General features: G+C 38.3%; 1 protein-coding gene across 1 annotated transcript in view; it reads left to right on the top strand.

The window, feature by feature from the left end:
* Window positions 1–9,813: 9,813 nt before the first annotated feature.
* LOC149802870 (fatty acid synthase-like) overlaps window positions 9,814–16,723 on the top strand; it is a 134,921-nt gene continuing 128,011 nt past the window's right edge. Inside the window, exons 1-4 of the mRNA XM_089952315.1 lie at window positions 9,814–9,884; window positions 11,044–11,230; window positions 15,543–15,695; window positions 15,980–16,153. Coding sequence (XP_089808441.1) covers window positions 11,053–11,230; window positions 15,543–15,695; window positions 15,980–16,153 — 505 coding nt within the window. The 5' untranslated portion in view covers window positions 9,814–9,884; window positions 11,044–11,052. The remainder of the gene's footprint in view (window positions 9,885–11,043; window positions 11,231–15,542; window positions 15,696–15,979; window positions 16,154–16,723) is intronic.

The raw sequence follows: 16,723 nt of genomic DNA, 5'->3' as shown, positions 1-16,723 counted from the left end.
GAACGTTTTCAACGCACTTTGAAAGAACGCATGTGGAAATATTTTACGCATCACCACACTCTGAAGTACATCGACATCTTACCGCACCTGGTGCAAGCGTACAACCAATCTTACCATCGAAGCATCGGACGTGCCCCGCAAGAAGTGACTCCCGACAACGAAGTGTTGGTGTTTGAGCGCCTGTTTGGTACGTCCCCGACGAGGGCTGTCCCCAAGAAAAGTGGAGAGTTGACCGTAGGAGATTGGGTGCGCATTGGCAAAACCAAACGCACTTTCGACAAAGGTTACTTACCTAACTGGACGACCGAATTGTTTCGTGTCACTGGACGAGTGCATGGCCGTCATCCTGCCGTCTATAAATTGGAAGACATGAACGGAGAAGTGCTCAAAGGAACGTTTTATTTGCCAGAGTTAAAACATGTCACCAAAAAAGAAGACGACGTGTACGACATCGAACGCATTCTCGAACGCAGAACCCGTAAAGTAGGCAAACGACGTGTCAAAGAAGTCAAAGTACGTTGGAAAGGATATCCACCCAGTTTTGATTCCTGGATCGACGCTTCGCAAGTCATCGACTATAAAAAGAAGTGACAATCATGCCCTTTCACACAGACGCAGCTACGTCGACCACTCCTTCACCTAGTTCTTCTCTGCAAGATTTACAAAAACAACCCTTGTGGGTGTGGTGTGGAGAACGTGTGCCTAAAACGCAAATCGTCTTTTTCTGCCAAATCTTCGTGGTGTATTGTGTCATCGGGGCAGCCATCGCCAATTTGAGTTTGCAACAAGGAGACAAACAATTGTGGACCATTTTATTGAGCAGTTGCATTGGTTACCTGCTTCCTAATCCCTCCCTGAAATTCTCTTCGAACGGGAACCACGGGAACCTTGTGTCCAGTGCCAGTACCAGTCACCACTCAAACAACAACCACAGCCAGAACCCCATTTTGGGCGGAGACACGCCTCTGACGTCCAGTAACCCCTCGGACAGCCACAGAACTCTGGAATTATGAGTCAACAAAACCAATTTTACTTAACCTTACCCAGTGACAGTTCCATGGAGGTGTTTCCCAAGAACACGTTGTGCTGTTACCCGGCCAAATTACCTCAGACCATCCCCTTAGATCACGAAGCCCATTGGGAAGTGGCTTTAGTAGAAATCATTCACCGGACCCAAGTCCTCAATGTCCTTCCCAATCAAAATTTTTTGATGTAGAAGTTCATGACGAACAATTGCAACAGTACTTGGATACCTATGGCAAATATGACAAGAAAACCCCTGGCACAAAAAATCAAAAGTACACCACCTATCACTTGTTCATTCCTCCAGGCTATTATTTTAGATTCAACATTTGGTGAGCACCATAACCTCCAGATTTAATGTCGTGTTTCTGAAAGCTTTGGAGAGTGTCAAAAAAAGTGTCACCATGGAATACCACAAAGCAGCTCGTCGCTTCTTGATGAAATTTGACGGGAGTAAAATCCTGTCCATTTTATTTTGTCCTGAATTGTTTGACATGTTGGGCGGAGACATGGACATGAGAATGGCCATGCTCAAGAAAAACGAATTACCAATCGTTTACGACAACGAGTCTTTTAGCAAGTTATTTCGTGCCCCGGTAGAACTGAACCAAGGACTGAATTTGATTTTTGTGTACTCCGATGTGGTGGAGTACGACGTGGTGGGACACACCTCCGCACCGTTACTGCGTGTCATTCCTTTCAAAGTGGATTCTGCCACGGTCACTGACGAGGAAGGTGGAAACACTTATCACGTTCACCGCGAATTTGTCCATCCTCACTATTTGCCTGTCAGCAAGTCGTATTTGGACACGGTCAACATTGCTATAAAAGGAGATTTGGGACAAAATATTCCATTCACCAAAGGAAAAGTCACGGTGAAACTCCATTTTCGAAAACGGTTCTCTCACGACTCGTAAGTCATGTATCCAGTGTACCGAGGGGTTGCTCGACAGCGAGGACACGGTTTAGGAGATATGTTAAAATCGGCCTTTCGTTCGGTGGCTCCGGTCTTGAAACCGATGGTGACACGCGGATTGCACGCCTTGATAGATGCGGCACTGACGCAAGGCAAAGAATTTCTCCAAAATGTCATCATCGACAAACAAAACCCTAAAGAAGCCTTCATGAGGGCAGGCAAAAATGTCTTGCTGCAAACGGGCAAAGACCTTTTGGACCGACGCGAAACACCTATAAATGCCCTGCACGCTACCGAGTCAAGCATTCAGCAAGGACAAGGCAGAAGGAGACGACGAAGAAAACACCCTTTCACCAGACTTCACACGTCTAAAGCGAGAAAGACAAAGAAAAGAAGAACCGTTCGAAACTTAGACGTTTTCGATTATTGAGACACAGAACAAAATGATGCACCGAGAGTCTTGTGCTTGTTCCAAGTCGGAACTGGATCTCTTTGCCATGCCCCCTACCATGATGACGATGCAAGAATCCCAATGGGTGGAATTTCATCCCGTCTCCTCTTTGACGGATTCCGCTCCCATCGAGTTTGAAATCAAAGGACAACCCGAAGATTACATCGATCTGAATAGCAGTTACCTGTATTTGAAAGTGAAAGTGATCAAAACGGACAACACCAATCCAGGAGGCGATGCAAGAGTAGCTCCTGTCAACAATTTCATGTATTCCTTGTTCAGCGAAGTGGACTTGTACTTGAATAACAAACTGGTCAGCAGCAGCATGGATACTTACCCATATCGTGCCTACTTGGAAAATCTCTTGACGTACGGAAAAGAAGCCAAGAATACTCATCTGGATGCTTGCGTGGTATGGAAACCTGACACGGCAGGTGTAGCCACGTTTAGCGACACAGTCCTGACAGAAGATGACAATCCTCACAATGTGGGGTTTAACGACCGTCGTAAGAAAATTCTGCAAGGGCGAAGTTTAGAACTGATGGATCGTTTGCATTTGGACATGTGGTTACAAGAAAAGTATTTGCTGAAGGGGGTGGATATCCGTCTGAGACTGAATCGTAGCAGTGCCGCTTTCCATCTGATGGCCCATGCCAACGAATACAAAACTATCATTCAAGAAGCCCGACTTTACGTGCGTCGTGTGGAAGTGTTACCTAAAGTGGGAAACGACGTCAGTCAGACGTTGAGCAGAACGACCGCCAAGTATCCGATACGACGCATAGAAGTGAAAACGTTCACCATTCCCGCTGGACAGCGATCTATGATCGAAGATCATCTGTTCCAAGGACAGTTACCCAAGCGTTTGATTGTTGGTATCGTCAGGAATTCAGCCTTCAACGGAACCCACGATCAAAATCCTTTTGAGTTTCAACATTACAATGTGTCCAAGATCGAAGTCAGTCGCGACGGCAAGACCTTGTGTACCCGACCCTTTGAGCCTAACTTTGGTGTCGCAAAGAATTATTTGAGATCGTACTTGTCCCTGTACGAAGCCACGGGACAGTTAGGAACCAACACCAGTCACGGTATTTCGTACGACGATTATGCAGGAGGCTATGCTTTGTGGAGTTTTGATTTCACTCCAGACCAAGGCAGCGACGAGGGACATTTCCACCCTATAAAATCGGGTCAGATTCGTGTGGAACTTCAGTTTGCAAATCCACCTCCAGATCACACAGTGAACGTCCTCCTGTATGCAGAATTCGACAATACCATAGAAATCAACAGTTTGAGAGAAGTCATTCTAGACTATTAGAAGCCATGGAAGACTGTTATCCCTCTTTGCCTAGTGGAGAAACTTTAGACATGAAATGTGAGGAGACCGTGGAAGGAGAATCCCAAGACAAAGACGAAAAAGACATCATGATCAAGTATAGATGTCCAGAACAAGATCAGCAATTGGTCTCCTACTGTGCTACATACCTGGCAGACACAATTACGATATGGATGAAGCATGATTACTATGGATGTCAAAACATCAGTCAAGAAGAAAAATTCAACGAATATCTGGACGAAGCTTGGAGTCTGTTTAAAAAAGACGTGTTACGTTGGTGGTATAAAGACTTGCGTGAACATTTCTGTCCTCCATTAACGACTCGAGACATCCATTACATCAAAGCCCTCTTTGACAAATTCAAAGAGAAAGTCGAGATCGAAATTGATCACTTATTATCAGCAAAAGAACATTTAGTGACTTATTTTGATCGTGATTTTTCTAGAAACGATGAGAAAGTAAATCGTTGATTTTGTGACTAGTATGCTTATTTTGTTGTCTTCAGCTAGGAAACGTAGTGTCCATCCATGACTCAATGACTTGCAACAGTGGAAATCACAATTTCATTCACAACGTTGCAACCCTGTTTAAAGTAGAGTGTAAATTGAAAACAAAATGTTTGTCATTTGAAAAAAAATGTTTGATGTTATATTGTTGGATTATTGTTAAAAATGTTAGAGTTGTTGGTTAGTGTTAAGTGATTTTTGAATAAAAATGTTGTGTTTTGAAAAAAATGCCTTTGTGGTTTGTTTGGCTATAAGAATGTTTGATTCATGCTCTTTGACTTCTTACTATCCCTCTCATGACACTCATTGAACATTGCGGCTCGAAAACCGTGGAGGGATGTTTTCCTTCACGTCCGCGCTTTGACTTTAAGAACCGGTTGTTTCCAGTCTAACCATCCATTGTCGACTCATCCTCCTACGAAGATGTACTCCAAACTAGCTAAGCTAAACGAAGCCTACGTGAATTTGCATAGGGTCAGACACAGTCTGATACCGAAGCCAGAAGAGATAGAGAATGTGAGAATGCTAAAAGTCACTGAAGACTTGATAGAAGAGCTCTTCAGAGAAGAAGTGAACAGGGAGAAAGAAGAATGGACAGAGAAGTACAGACTTCAGAGACAGCAGCAGCAGCAACAACAACAGCAGCAGCAACAGCAGCAGGAACCTGAACCTGAGAGAGGCTTTGTCGATTGTCGTATCGACACCAAAGAGTTCTTCTTCTCTTTCCGAAGAAGCAGACCTATCGTCAGAAAGTCTATCCTCAGAGGACGTTGCATTCTTAGAAACTAAAAGATTGCCATAGCAAACAAAAAAACAAAAAAAAAAAACAGCCCTTTTCAGGGCTACCCCAATACTCTAGAAAAGAAATGACCATCGATTTGCCAATGTGTGTAGGTAGAGTAGTGTGAATATAAACACTAACTCTTTTTTATAGTGTGAGGGTATGTGTTTGTGTATAGGATTGTGCGTTTGTAAATGCTCACGTACGTTGGTGTGAATAGTAGATTAAGATCATGTCTTTTTTTTTCATTTGGTGTTTGACGTGTGGGGAGAGTAGATTTGGGGTTGGATTATTTTGAGTATGTAGATAGTATATTGAAGTGATTAATGAAAAATTTTTTTAGAATAGTGATGAACAGTATAAAAAAGTGAGTGAGTGTTTCTTTGGTCATTATCTAGGTAAGATCAATTTTATGTTTTTAGGGGGATGTTTTCCATCACGTCCGCGCTTTCAGTATAAATTGAAACTCGCTCGGCAGTCTAGCTACCCTTGTTGATTGATCAACACCACCAGAAGAATGAATACCAGAATTGTGGAACTGCTAGAACTCCAGATGCACCTGGAATATGCCAGGCGCATAGTAAATGAACTATCCACGGAAGCCATGGTAGAAGAGGCAAGAATAAAGAAGGAAGAGGAGGAGAGAAGAGAGAGGGAAGAGGAGGAAAAGAAAATAGGAGAGAGGATGACTTACAAGATACCAGAGACAGAGGATTGGGGTGCTGAAGCCAATCATCCCGCCTCTGCACTCCCAAGAGGAAAGGTGAAAGGAGACTGGGGAAGAAGATGCGTGTGTGGCGCCAGGCCAGGAAGGTGCCATCATTATATAGGTGCATCTGGAGTTCAAAAAAAAAACCAACAGCCCTTTTCAGGGCTACCCAATACTCTAGAAAAGAAATAACTATACATTTGCCAATGTGTGTGTAGGTAGAGTAGTGTGAATATAAACACTAACTCTTTTTTTAATAATGCGAGTGTATGTGTTTGTGTGTTAGTGATTGTGTTTGTAACCGTTCACGTAAGTTTGTGTGAATAGTAGATTATGGGTTTCTTGATTGTTTCTTAGCGTATGTGGAGAGTATAGTTTGGGTTTTGTAACGGCTGACGTACGATTGTATGGATAGTAGATTATGGATTTAGTTTTAATGATTTGAGTGTGTAAATAGTAGATTTGGGGTTTGTTTATTGATGGTTAACGTATGTGAATTGTAGATCATATGGAATGAGAAAAGTAGGGGATGTTTTCCTTCACGTCCGCGCATTGTTTGGTCATGATCTAGGTAAGATCAATTTTATGTTTTTAGGGGGATGTTTTCCATCACGTCCGCGCTTTCACTATAAGAAACCACAAAGTTTGATGTTGGAACCATTCTAAGGAATAACTGAGACAAAATGACTCAAGTATCAGTTCTATTTAATCTATTGAGAGACATCTATTTTTGGATAATGGATGTAGAATATGTTGTAGGAAGAATAGAAGAGGAATGGAGGCATGGAGATATGAAAGACTTTGTAACCAGTCAAGTTCAAGGCCTAAAGACAGCAAGAGATATCATAGCAGGGATGATTGAAGAAGAAGTCAATAAGTCAAGAGGCTTCATTAACCCACCTTACTTCAGAGTGGGAAGTTTGAAGGAAGCACTGGATCATGTCATCAAAGTCCGGTGCTTCCTAGAAAAAATATTGTACTGGACAGAGTGGAGGAATGTAAAATGGGGGTTGGACAAGGTGAAGAAAGGGGAAAATCTGATGAGAAAAGTAATGGAGGAAGAAGTAGAGAAGATTAAAGAGAAATGGAGGGAAGAAAGAAAAGATGTGGAAAACAAAAAGAAAAAGGAAGAGTTTGAGCGGCTTAACAACAATTGGATGAAAATCCAAGAGAAGTTCTGAGCCATGGGTCACCCGGACTGGATGCCGGAAACGGAAAAGAAGAAGAAAGGAATGATGGAAAAAATAAGAGGATGGTGGAAGAAGTTAAGGAGTTAGAAGAAGAAGAAACCCAAAGGCCCTTTTCAGGGCCACCCATATTTCTCGAAAAGAGAATGACTTTTCAATTGCCTACCCCTTTTTTTTAAATTAAAAAAAAATCCCATGTTCAATTCCCCTTGTCCCTAAAGTAGTTTTTTTTTTCTAACATGTTCAATTCCCCTTTGTCCCTAGACAAACCCAAACTCTATTCTCCATGTTCAATTGCCTTTGTCCCTAGAATCGATATTTTTTTTTCCATTGTTCGAATGCCTTTGTTGCTAAAATCAATATTTCCTTTTTTTTCCTTTCTCCAATGTTAAATTCCATTGTCGCTAATCTTACCCAGGGTTTTTTGCCCATGTTAAATTTCCATTGTCGCTAATCTTACCCAGGGTGGTTAATGTTAAATTTCCATTGTCGCTAATCTTACCCAGGGGGTGTTTTTAATGCTAATTCCCATTGTCGCTAATCTCACCCCTTTCACTACTTATCTTGTTTGCCCCAAAAATGCTTCCCCTCCCATTGATATATGCTGGATAGAAAATATGGGGTATCTATTAACAGCCCACACGTTATCACGTTTATATAACTTTATGGGGTACATTGTCACTGGAGGTAAATCATCTGCAGCTGCCTCTATTTATTCAGAAGAATGTCAGTCTCATGTGCCATCATCATCCTTTGGCATGATTTTATTTGCAGCAGCAGGTCATATGCCATCAGAGTTAGTTGTGACATCTTTATATGTTACCCAGGTCACTACCCAAAACCAAGTCACCACAACAATGATTCTGCAACTGTCAATAAAGTCAGCAGCAGAAACAACGTCAATAATAAAGCAACCTATACACATTTGTTACCTCGCCAATCTCAAATATGGAATGATTCTAAATGTCGCGCATTCAAGTCGATAAACAATTCATTAGCAATCATTATTAACATAGCATCCAATGTGAGATAGCTCGCCAGTAGATTGTCGTGGGTTGGTGTCTTCCTTGAGTCTTCAGAGTTCCTTGTTCCACCCAAAATATACCAGCCACCATTTACAGATTATCATGTGTTGAAAAATGATATTCAGTCCCGCAGAACCAAACATCAATAGCATGGGGTTGCAGTTACAGACTTTGAGTACATTTAGAAGCTGCGGTTGCATAGCCAAATGAATTTCCTTTAGGACTAAAATTATTGGTGAGTACATTAGACACTTGCATGATAAAACAAAGCGGGTTTGAAGGGTAGAGGGGGCTAGAACAAAACTACTTTGAATGTTCGAATAGTTCCAACCCTGATGTTGGTGGTGAGTGTGGGTGGATTGTGGGCGGGGGTGCTGGGGCCAAACTGTTTAGTCACCTGAGGTCAATCCTAATTCCACATCTACTTATAAAGTCAAACTTGTTTTTGTTTGGTTTATTTGCAGCATTTCTTGTAGACCGTAAACATGTCAAGATCACTTTGCTCTCGTTGTTGATGTAAACCAGCATTACATCGGCATGCAAATAGGTTACACATGATTCGGACAAAGTAGTACCAGTGGGCGGGGCTAATTTATCATATTGGTTTTCGGTTCATCTGGTATAAAGAAACGATATTCAATAGGGTGTGGCTAGTCAAATTGCTGGAAGTCTAAATTTTTAGTTAGATTTTCAACCTTCACCAGCTAACAGAGTTAGGGCCACTGATGGTCCACATTACCGTTTTGATATGTCTACACCATTCATCGTTTTATAATTTTTAAATTCCCACACACTTTTATTTGGAGCTTTATATTGACTTGATCTAAAATTAGTTCTTTATTTAATTGCTCTTTGTAATATCACGTGCTTATCTTTATAGCACAGTTATGTACCTTGTACTACAGTGATCCAATGAAAATTTGGAGTGAGTAGAGTATACCAAGTGGTGACCATCAGATGCAGCAGGCAATTTTGTTATAAATAATACAGTTCTAACCTGTCTTTTGTCTGGGCAAGATGTAACCAGATGGAGCAAAACAACTGTTTATAAAAAAAAGTAATATCACTTTTTGAAGACAATTTAACACAATCAGACAGAAATTAATTAAAATGGGCACATAATAACTGTCCTAGATTACTTGTCTAACTGCTCTAGCATTTGAATATAAGAAGGATGTCAGCATGTTAGCAACCTAACGTTAGCAACCTGACCTATTTGGGCCTCGTGTTAACTTTGATGACAAAGGCTTCTCGTCAACTTTGATGACAAATTTGTCCTACATTGGATTTGGTTACTGCCTTATATGAGGAAAGAGTTTCAAGTCTACGAATTCCAAACTAAATTATGTCATATTCGGTTAGACGATGCATAAAGGGACTACATAACCCTGGATGATGAAAATAACCTAATCGCAATGTAAATTTATATATTTGTTCTTTTTTCCGTCTAAATTGTAAAGTTTGTTTGATTGTGAATATTTTCTGTCATACAATTGCTAAGCAAATGAAATAAAATTAAATAAATAAATAAAAACATAGTGTTCATTTTTTTTTTTTGCGTAAACACTGTATTTGAAGTTTCACACTTGACCAGTACATTGGACCAGACTTCTTTGTACTTATTTTATTTATCTGAAATTCGACTCGTAACGAAACTGCTTAGCAGTTTAAATTTATTTCACAGTGAACATCGAAGGTGTGCTTTTTGTTAGGTAATTACCACAAAGCTTTGCTGAGCTAATCTTAGTGGCCCTCACAAAATGTTTCCTCTCAAAACAATGCGTTTTACCCACTTTATTTTTATCTGTTGATCTAAAGCATCGTGTTCGTCACTTTGGTAGGCATACTAGACTGACCGAGCACGCGCTACGTGCTGCACGAGGTTACATGTAAACCCCTTACGGATATGACACTGTCAGCGAAGGAAACGATGCTTTTCATGACATTTTGGTAAGTCATTTTAGGAGTGCCATCATGAAAGAATGCAAGTGTTTGTTTTTAACCATACTGAACACGAAGACTAAACATTCTTGATGGGTATTACTGTTGGCCGTTTGGTATCTTCACATGTCATTATTGCATCATTATTTTTTTTCATACTAGAGTTTGACCTTTCGTTTGTGTGAAAATATGATAACGGCGTTTATTTTTACTTTGTATTTCATAGTAGTTGTTTGTTTTTATCTATCATCTAAACATCAAACTTTTGTTGTTTTTTTTTCCGGCTCTATGTTCAGTAATGCGTGTATTTTTGAAACAGAAATCGGGAGTAATAATATATTTAAGAGAAAAAAAAAATGAGTCTCATTCGAGAATCGAAATATGGCGGACACTATAATCATCATATATAGATGTGCATATTTATTAAGTTGAAGCAGTTTTTTTCGTTCTTTCTTTCTTCTCCAGATATTAGCCTCCCCTTTCATCCACCCAAGTGCTAATGCTAAAGGTGTTAGTTACTTTTAGACACGTTTTAGGGGGTATTCGAGGTGGGTTCATTTTAAGCTCGGGGCTAGTAAAAAAATTTCCTTCAATTTTAGGTTCAAACCCTGGCACCATTAGGAGACGAACCATTTAATGTGTGGTGGGTTCTGGTTGGGGGTAGCAGGGAGTTTCTTTAGAACCAGGATTTATCTTTTACATCTCTTTTACTATGAGATAGTTTTTTTTCTTCCTACTAATATAATGTATATAATGTATAAAAAAATTCAGAGCAAATAATATTTTTTTAAAGCTGTTTGTGGCTCAAAAATTTAAAAAAAAACATACACCCTTTAGAAAATTTAATAATCAATCAGAACTTGGAGCTGTTGGGTTTTTAAACTCTAGAATTATTATGGCAGAAATATTTTATAGGATCCATCAACCTTGCCCCATCACGAGAGAACAAGAGCTGATAAGTGTATCGATCATGAGTTTATTGGTTTAGACAGGGTCTATGAAGTTTTACAGAATGTTCCATCCAATGGAACAAGGGCGTGTTTCTTTATTATAAGAGCTTTCCAAACCCATTTATCCTAATTATGAAAATTGTTATATTTTAATGTGTTGTTACACATAGTGGTTAATGTGACCGTATTTAATCTTGCTCTTTGTTTTCATATGTTAGATCTCTAACATGCCAGCCAATGTTCGAGAGACCAGTGTCTCTGCAGAGAGACCATCTGGCACAACCAAGCTCCCACGTCAGGAAGATGTTGTCATCAGTGGAATTTCTTGTCGACTGCCACAGTCAGACAACATGGAGGAACTGAGACAAAATCTCATCCATGGAGTTGACATGGTCATGGGATCAGGTATGATTTCAGGAATTTCTGGACCATATTTTGGCCAACATCTTTCTCTATTCCCAAAGCATAAAGCGAGCCACTTTTCCCATCTGTAGTAGTGGAAGCATTCCCAATCAGAACTTTAAAAACAAAACGGTGCCCTTTACTATACTGGTGCTAAGAGAGAAATTACCATTACAAGTGTAGCAAGGATTTAAATACATGTAGTCGAAACAGCCTATGATATTGAATAATTTAAATGTTCTAGAATATTTTTATTTGTCAATTTTTGTATGAATTAACAATGTAAAAAACACATAAATCCAAAAATTTCCATTTTTATACATTTGTCACACAAGTATTCCCAATTCCATTGACCTCATTTTTAAAATAGTTAAAATATCCATGAACTTGATCTTTTTAGTTGAATTTTGTTTTTGGTGCTAATGGATGGACGGGTGAGAGAATCTGTACATGTATGTAACTTGTCTATGTCAAAGAAGACTCATTTTGATTCCTAACAGCTGGTACATAGCAGATTTCACTGCCATCTGTTTCTTCTCCATAAAGTCTTTCAGAAAGGAAAGTTGTGTGAATATGATCAGAAACATCATAGACCTGTATCGGTGAATTTCATTATCCAATTAAACAATACACAAAAGCATTGTTCTATACAAGATTCTTACCCATGCATCACATTACATCCAGTCCACAACTACTGAATTCTCCATTTGGATAGACAGGTTGATATCTTAGCATTTTCCAGGTATAAAATGCAGGAATCGTTTAGCTTGGCATTTTTTTTACCATTGGTTGACCAGCCATCATGCAAAAAGTTAACATTTACTAGTGCAGGAAATGAAAGTTTTAACAGGTGTCACACTACTAGGTGAAGTGGGTGACTAAGCCCCTCAACCTCCAAATGTAAACTTCTTTTGTTAACTAAGTAAAAGCAACTTCACCCTGTGATTTTTTTTAAAGTTGAGTGATGATACTGTCTTGGCTTGTTGGTTACAGTTTTGTAGCACCTGGCAAATGTGGAGCATACAAACTAAGCCAGCAAAACAAACCTTTGCACATTCATGGGCAGATGTTTTAATATCAGTTTGAATACTAACACTTTCCTGTCAATTATTATTTATTATTGCCAGATTTTATTTGATGACGAAAACCTACTAGCTAGTGTTTTAGACTTAAAACATAGTTAAACAATTTGTGTTTTAGGAATAGAATCAATGAAAGCACTTTCTCAATAAACTTTTAAAGACTTTAACTGTCATATTTTTTTTTGCTTTATTTTTTTATTCTTCATAGAAGCGGTTTGAAACTAAATGACCCTGTCAGTATATAATAACTGCAGACAAAACCGTCTCTAGGAAGTTCCTTTCCATTAGTTTGTCTTCTTTATAATTAACTGAGCACATAAATGAAGGAAAATATACCATTTGTAGAAATCAGTCTTGTGTGATAGAAAATTTAGAATAAAAGTTTAAAAATTTAGGTCAGAAACATATGGCACATTGCTATTTTATGTAATTCTAGAAGAATTTTATGGTCAAGGTTGTTTTCCCCATCACTTGTTTTATTGGAAATTAAAACAAAAACAGAAAAGCATGTAATATTGAACCATTGCACGTTATTACAAGTATGTAGACAAATATTAGAAGTATATATTCACAATCTTATGTTTTGTTGTACAAAAGCAAGAAAGTGAGACCAATAGAAAGTGAGTGTGGTCATATTAAGAGAATCCCTGTTTCAACAGATTCATCCACATGGTTGTGTCATATTAAGAGAATCCCTGTTTCAACAGATTCATCCACATGGTTGTGTCATATTAAGAGAATCCCTGTTTCAACAGATTCATCCACATGGTTGTGTCATATTAAGAGAATCCCCATTTATATAGACTCATCCACATGGTTGTCATATTAAGAGAATCCCTGTTTCAATAGATTCATCCACATGGTTGTGTCATATTAAGAGAATCCCCATTTCAGTAGACTCATCCACATGGTTGTCATATTAAGAGAATCCCTGTTTCAATAGACTCATCCACATAGTTGTGTCATATTAAGTGAATCCCTGTTTCAATAGATTCATCCACATGGTTGTCATATAAAGAGAATCCCCATTTCAGTAGACTCATCCACATGGTTGTCATATTAAGAGAATCCCCATTTCAGTAGATTCATCCACATGGTTGTGTCATATTAAGAGAATCCCTGTTTCAATAGACTCATCCACATGGTTGTGTCATATTAAGAGAATTCCTGTTTCAATAGATTCATCCACATGGTTGTCATATTAAGTGAATCCAATAGATTCATCCACATGGTTGTGTCATATTAAGAGAATTCCTGTTTCATTATATTCATCCACATGGTTGTCATATTAAGAGAGTTCATGTTTCATTAGATTCATCCACATGGTTGTCATATTAAGAGAGTTCATGTTTCAATAGATTCATCCACATGGTTGTGTCATATTAAGAGAATCCCCATTTCAATAGATTCATCCACATGGTTGTGTCATATTAAGAGAGATCCTGTTTCAATAGATTCATCCACATGGTTGTCATATTAAGAGAGTTCCTGTTTCAATAGATTCATCCACATGGTTGTCATATTAAGAGAATCCCCATTTCAATAGACTCATCCACATGGTTGTGTCATATTAAGAGAATCCCCATTTCAATAGATTCATCCACATGGTTGTCATATTAAGAGAATCCCCATTTCAGTAGATTCATCCACATGGTTGTGTCATATTAAGAGAATTCCTGTTTCAGTAGATTCATCCACATGGTTGTCATATTAAGTGAATCCAATAGATCCATCCACATGGTTGTGTCATATTAAGAGAATTCCTGTTTCAATAGATTCATCCACATGGTTGTGTTATATTAAGAGAGTTCCTGTTTCAATAGATTCATCCACATGGTTGTCATATTAAGAGAATTCCTGTTTCAATAGATTCATCCACATGGTTGTGTCATATTAAGAGAATCCCCATTTCATTAGAATCATCCACATGGTTGTGTCATATTAAGAGAATCCCCATTTCAATAGATTCATCCACATGGTTGTGTCATATTAAGAGAGTTCCTGTTTCAATAGATTCATCCACATGGTTGTCATATTAAGAGAGTTCCTGTTTCAATAGATTCATCCACATGGTCGTGTCATATTAAGAGAATCCCCATTTCAATAGATTCATCCACATGGTTGTGTCATATTAAGAGAATCCCCATTTCAATAGATTCATCCACATGGTTGTCATATTAAGAGAATCCCCTTTTCATTAGAGTCATCCACATGGTTGTGTCTTATTAAGAGTTCCTGTTTCAATAGATTCATCCACATGGTTGTCATATTAAGTGAATCCCTGTTTCAATAGATTCATCCACATGGTTGTGTCATATTAAGAGAATCCCAATTTCAATAGATTCATCCACATGGTCGTGTCATATTAAGAGAGTTCCTGTTTCAATAGATTCATCCACATGGTTGTCATATTAAGAGAGTTCCTGTTTCAATAGATTCATCCACATGGTTGTGTCATATTAAGAGAATCCCCATTTCAATAGATTCATCCACATGGTTGTGTCATATTAAGAGAATTCCTGTTTCAATAGATTCATCCACATGGTTGTGTGCTGATTCAGCTGGAAAGCAAGATCTAGTTCATTCATATATTGACTTGGATGCCTCAGATCATTCTCACGGTCTCATCAGCAACAGTGAAATTAAATGTGATTTTTAATGTTATTTAAGTTTATTTACCCTTCTTGGTATCCACATTAGCGCATGAAAAGCTATATATCGTAACTGATAGGAATTCCTAGTTTACATAATTGTATTTATCTGTTTTATTGTAATATGCGGTGTGGCCAGTTGTGGCATGGAGAGGGGGGAGGAGTTGCACAAATTGAACACAATTTATTTAATTTCCTAAGTCTTGGGACACATGATGTAGTTTAAAAAAACAACTAACCTTAAATCCTAAGTTCTGGGAAAAGTATAGCAAGTATATGGACATGAATAAAGTTGAGGTTGAGCAAGCTAGATTTGTTGCCATTGACGTTATCAGTTTTTTCGTAGAATCCTAAGAGATTGTGCCCTGGATGACCGCAGTTTTACATTACTTAGAATTTTTTCTTCGAATCCAGACATTTTAAACATTTTACAGAGATATTTTAAATATAAGTTTTTGAACAACTGTAAGGTACACAGTGATTTTTTCTATATTTTTGTTGTCATAAAACCCTTCCTAGAAATTGGTTGTCTGTTTTTGAGTGGATATCTACCTTACAATCAGAATTTGACCTATTTTGTAGATGAGAATAGGTTTTCCAAGCGAAGAGGAGTCCTGAAAGATATAACAAAATTTGATGCCTCGTTTTTCGGTATCCCTCCAAAACAAGCGGATGTGATGGACCCTCAGCTAAGGTTGTTACTAGAGGTCACTTATGAGGCTTTCATTGATGCAGGTAATTGTGTGTGATAAGTGTTTATTTTGCTGTTTGTTTCAATTCAGTTAAAAGTGATTTGCTCAGATTGACAGATTTTGCATGTTATCAATATGGTCATTAATCTGTGACCATGCATTTTTTTCTTTGCAAAATGTCTGCTTCTTTTAAGATAAAATAGTGCTCATGCAAATTTTTGTTGGTTACTTTACCAACTTTACTGCATCCCATATTTCTACTGTTTCAGCTGTGGTGTAGAATATTATTATTGTTCGACTCTTTATACTGTAACATATTTATTTCAGGTATAGATCCCCACAAATTTCGTGGCAGCAGGACTGGTGTGTTTATTGGTCTGGGTATCTCGGAGGCTCACGAGGGGTGGGGATCTGATCCAGACAAACCCAGAGGTTATGCTGCATGGGGCTGTTCAAAGAATATGTTTGCCAACAGAGTCTCATTCACCTTCAGTCTTAAAGGTTATTATTTTTGTTTTCGTGTGTTGTGCAGAATCCAGGAATTTCCATCTTTGTTTCTTTTCTGTCCTGTCTGTGCCAGCAGTTGTTGAAACTTGGTACAGTAAAACTTTATATGAACAGGCTCTGCTATAAGCGACCACTTGTCATTTACAGGCAAAATTATCATGCATCAATTGATTTTCCTATTTAATAGCATCATTCATGAGTGGCCATATGCTAAATGTAATGAGAGACCAGGACTATTTTTGCTAAATGTGTTTCATTATTTCATTGAATGACCATATTGCAAAGCCAGATATAATTTAACACTACAGTGAATGACCGTATTGTAAAACTAGATATAAACACTACATTGAATGACCATATTGTAAAACTAGATATAAACACTAGAGTGAATGACCATATTGTAAAGCCAGATATAAATACTACAGGGAATGATCATGATGTAAAGCCAGATATAAATACTACAGAAAATGACCATATTGTAAAGCCAGGTATAAACACTTAAATGAATGACCATATTGTAAAATTAGGTAAAAACACTACAGTGAATGTTGTTGTTGTTGTAGG

This window comes from Sinohyriopsis cumingii, chromosome 3 (assembly GCF_028554795.1).
Source record: "Sinohyriopsis cumingii isolate HCF-2022 chromosome 3, ASM2855479v2, whole genome shotgun sequence".
Lineage (NCBI taxonomy): Eukaryota > Metazoa > Mollusca > Bivalvia > Unionida > Unionidae > Sinohyriopsis > Sinohyriopsis cumingii.
This window is presented reverse-complemented; position numbering and strand designations above follow the sequence as displayed.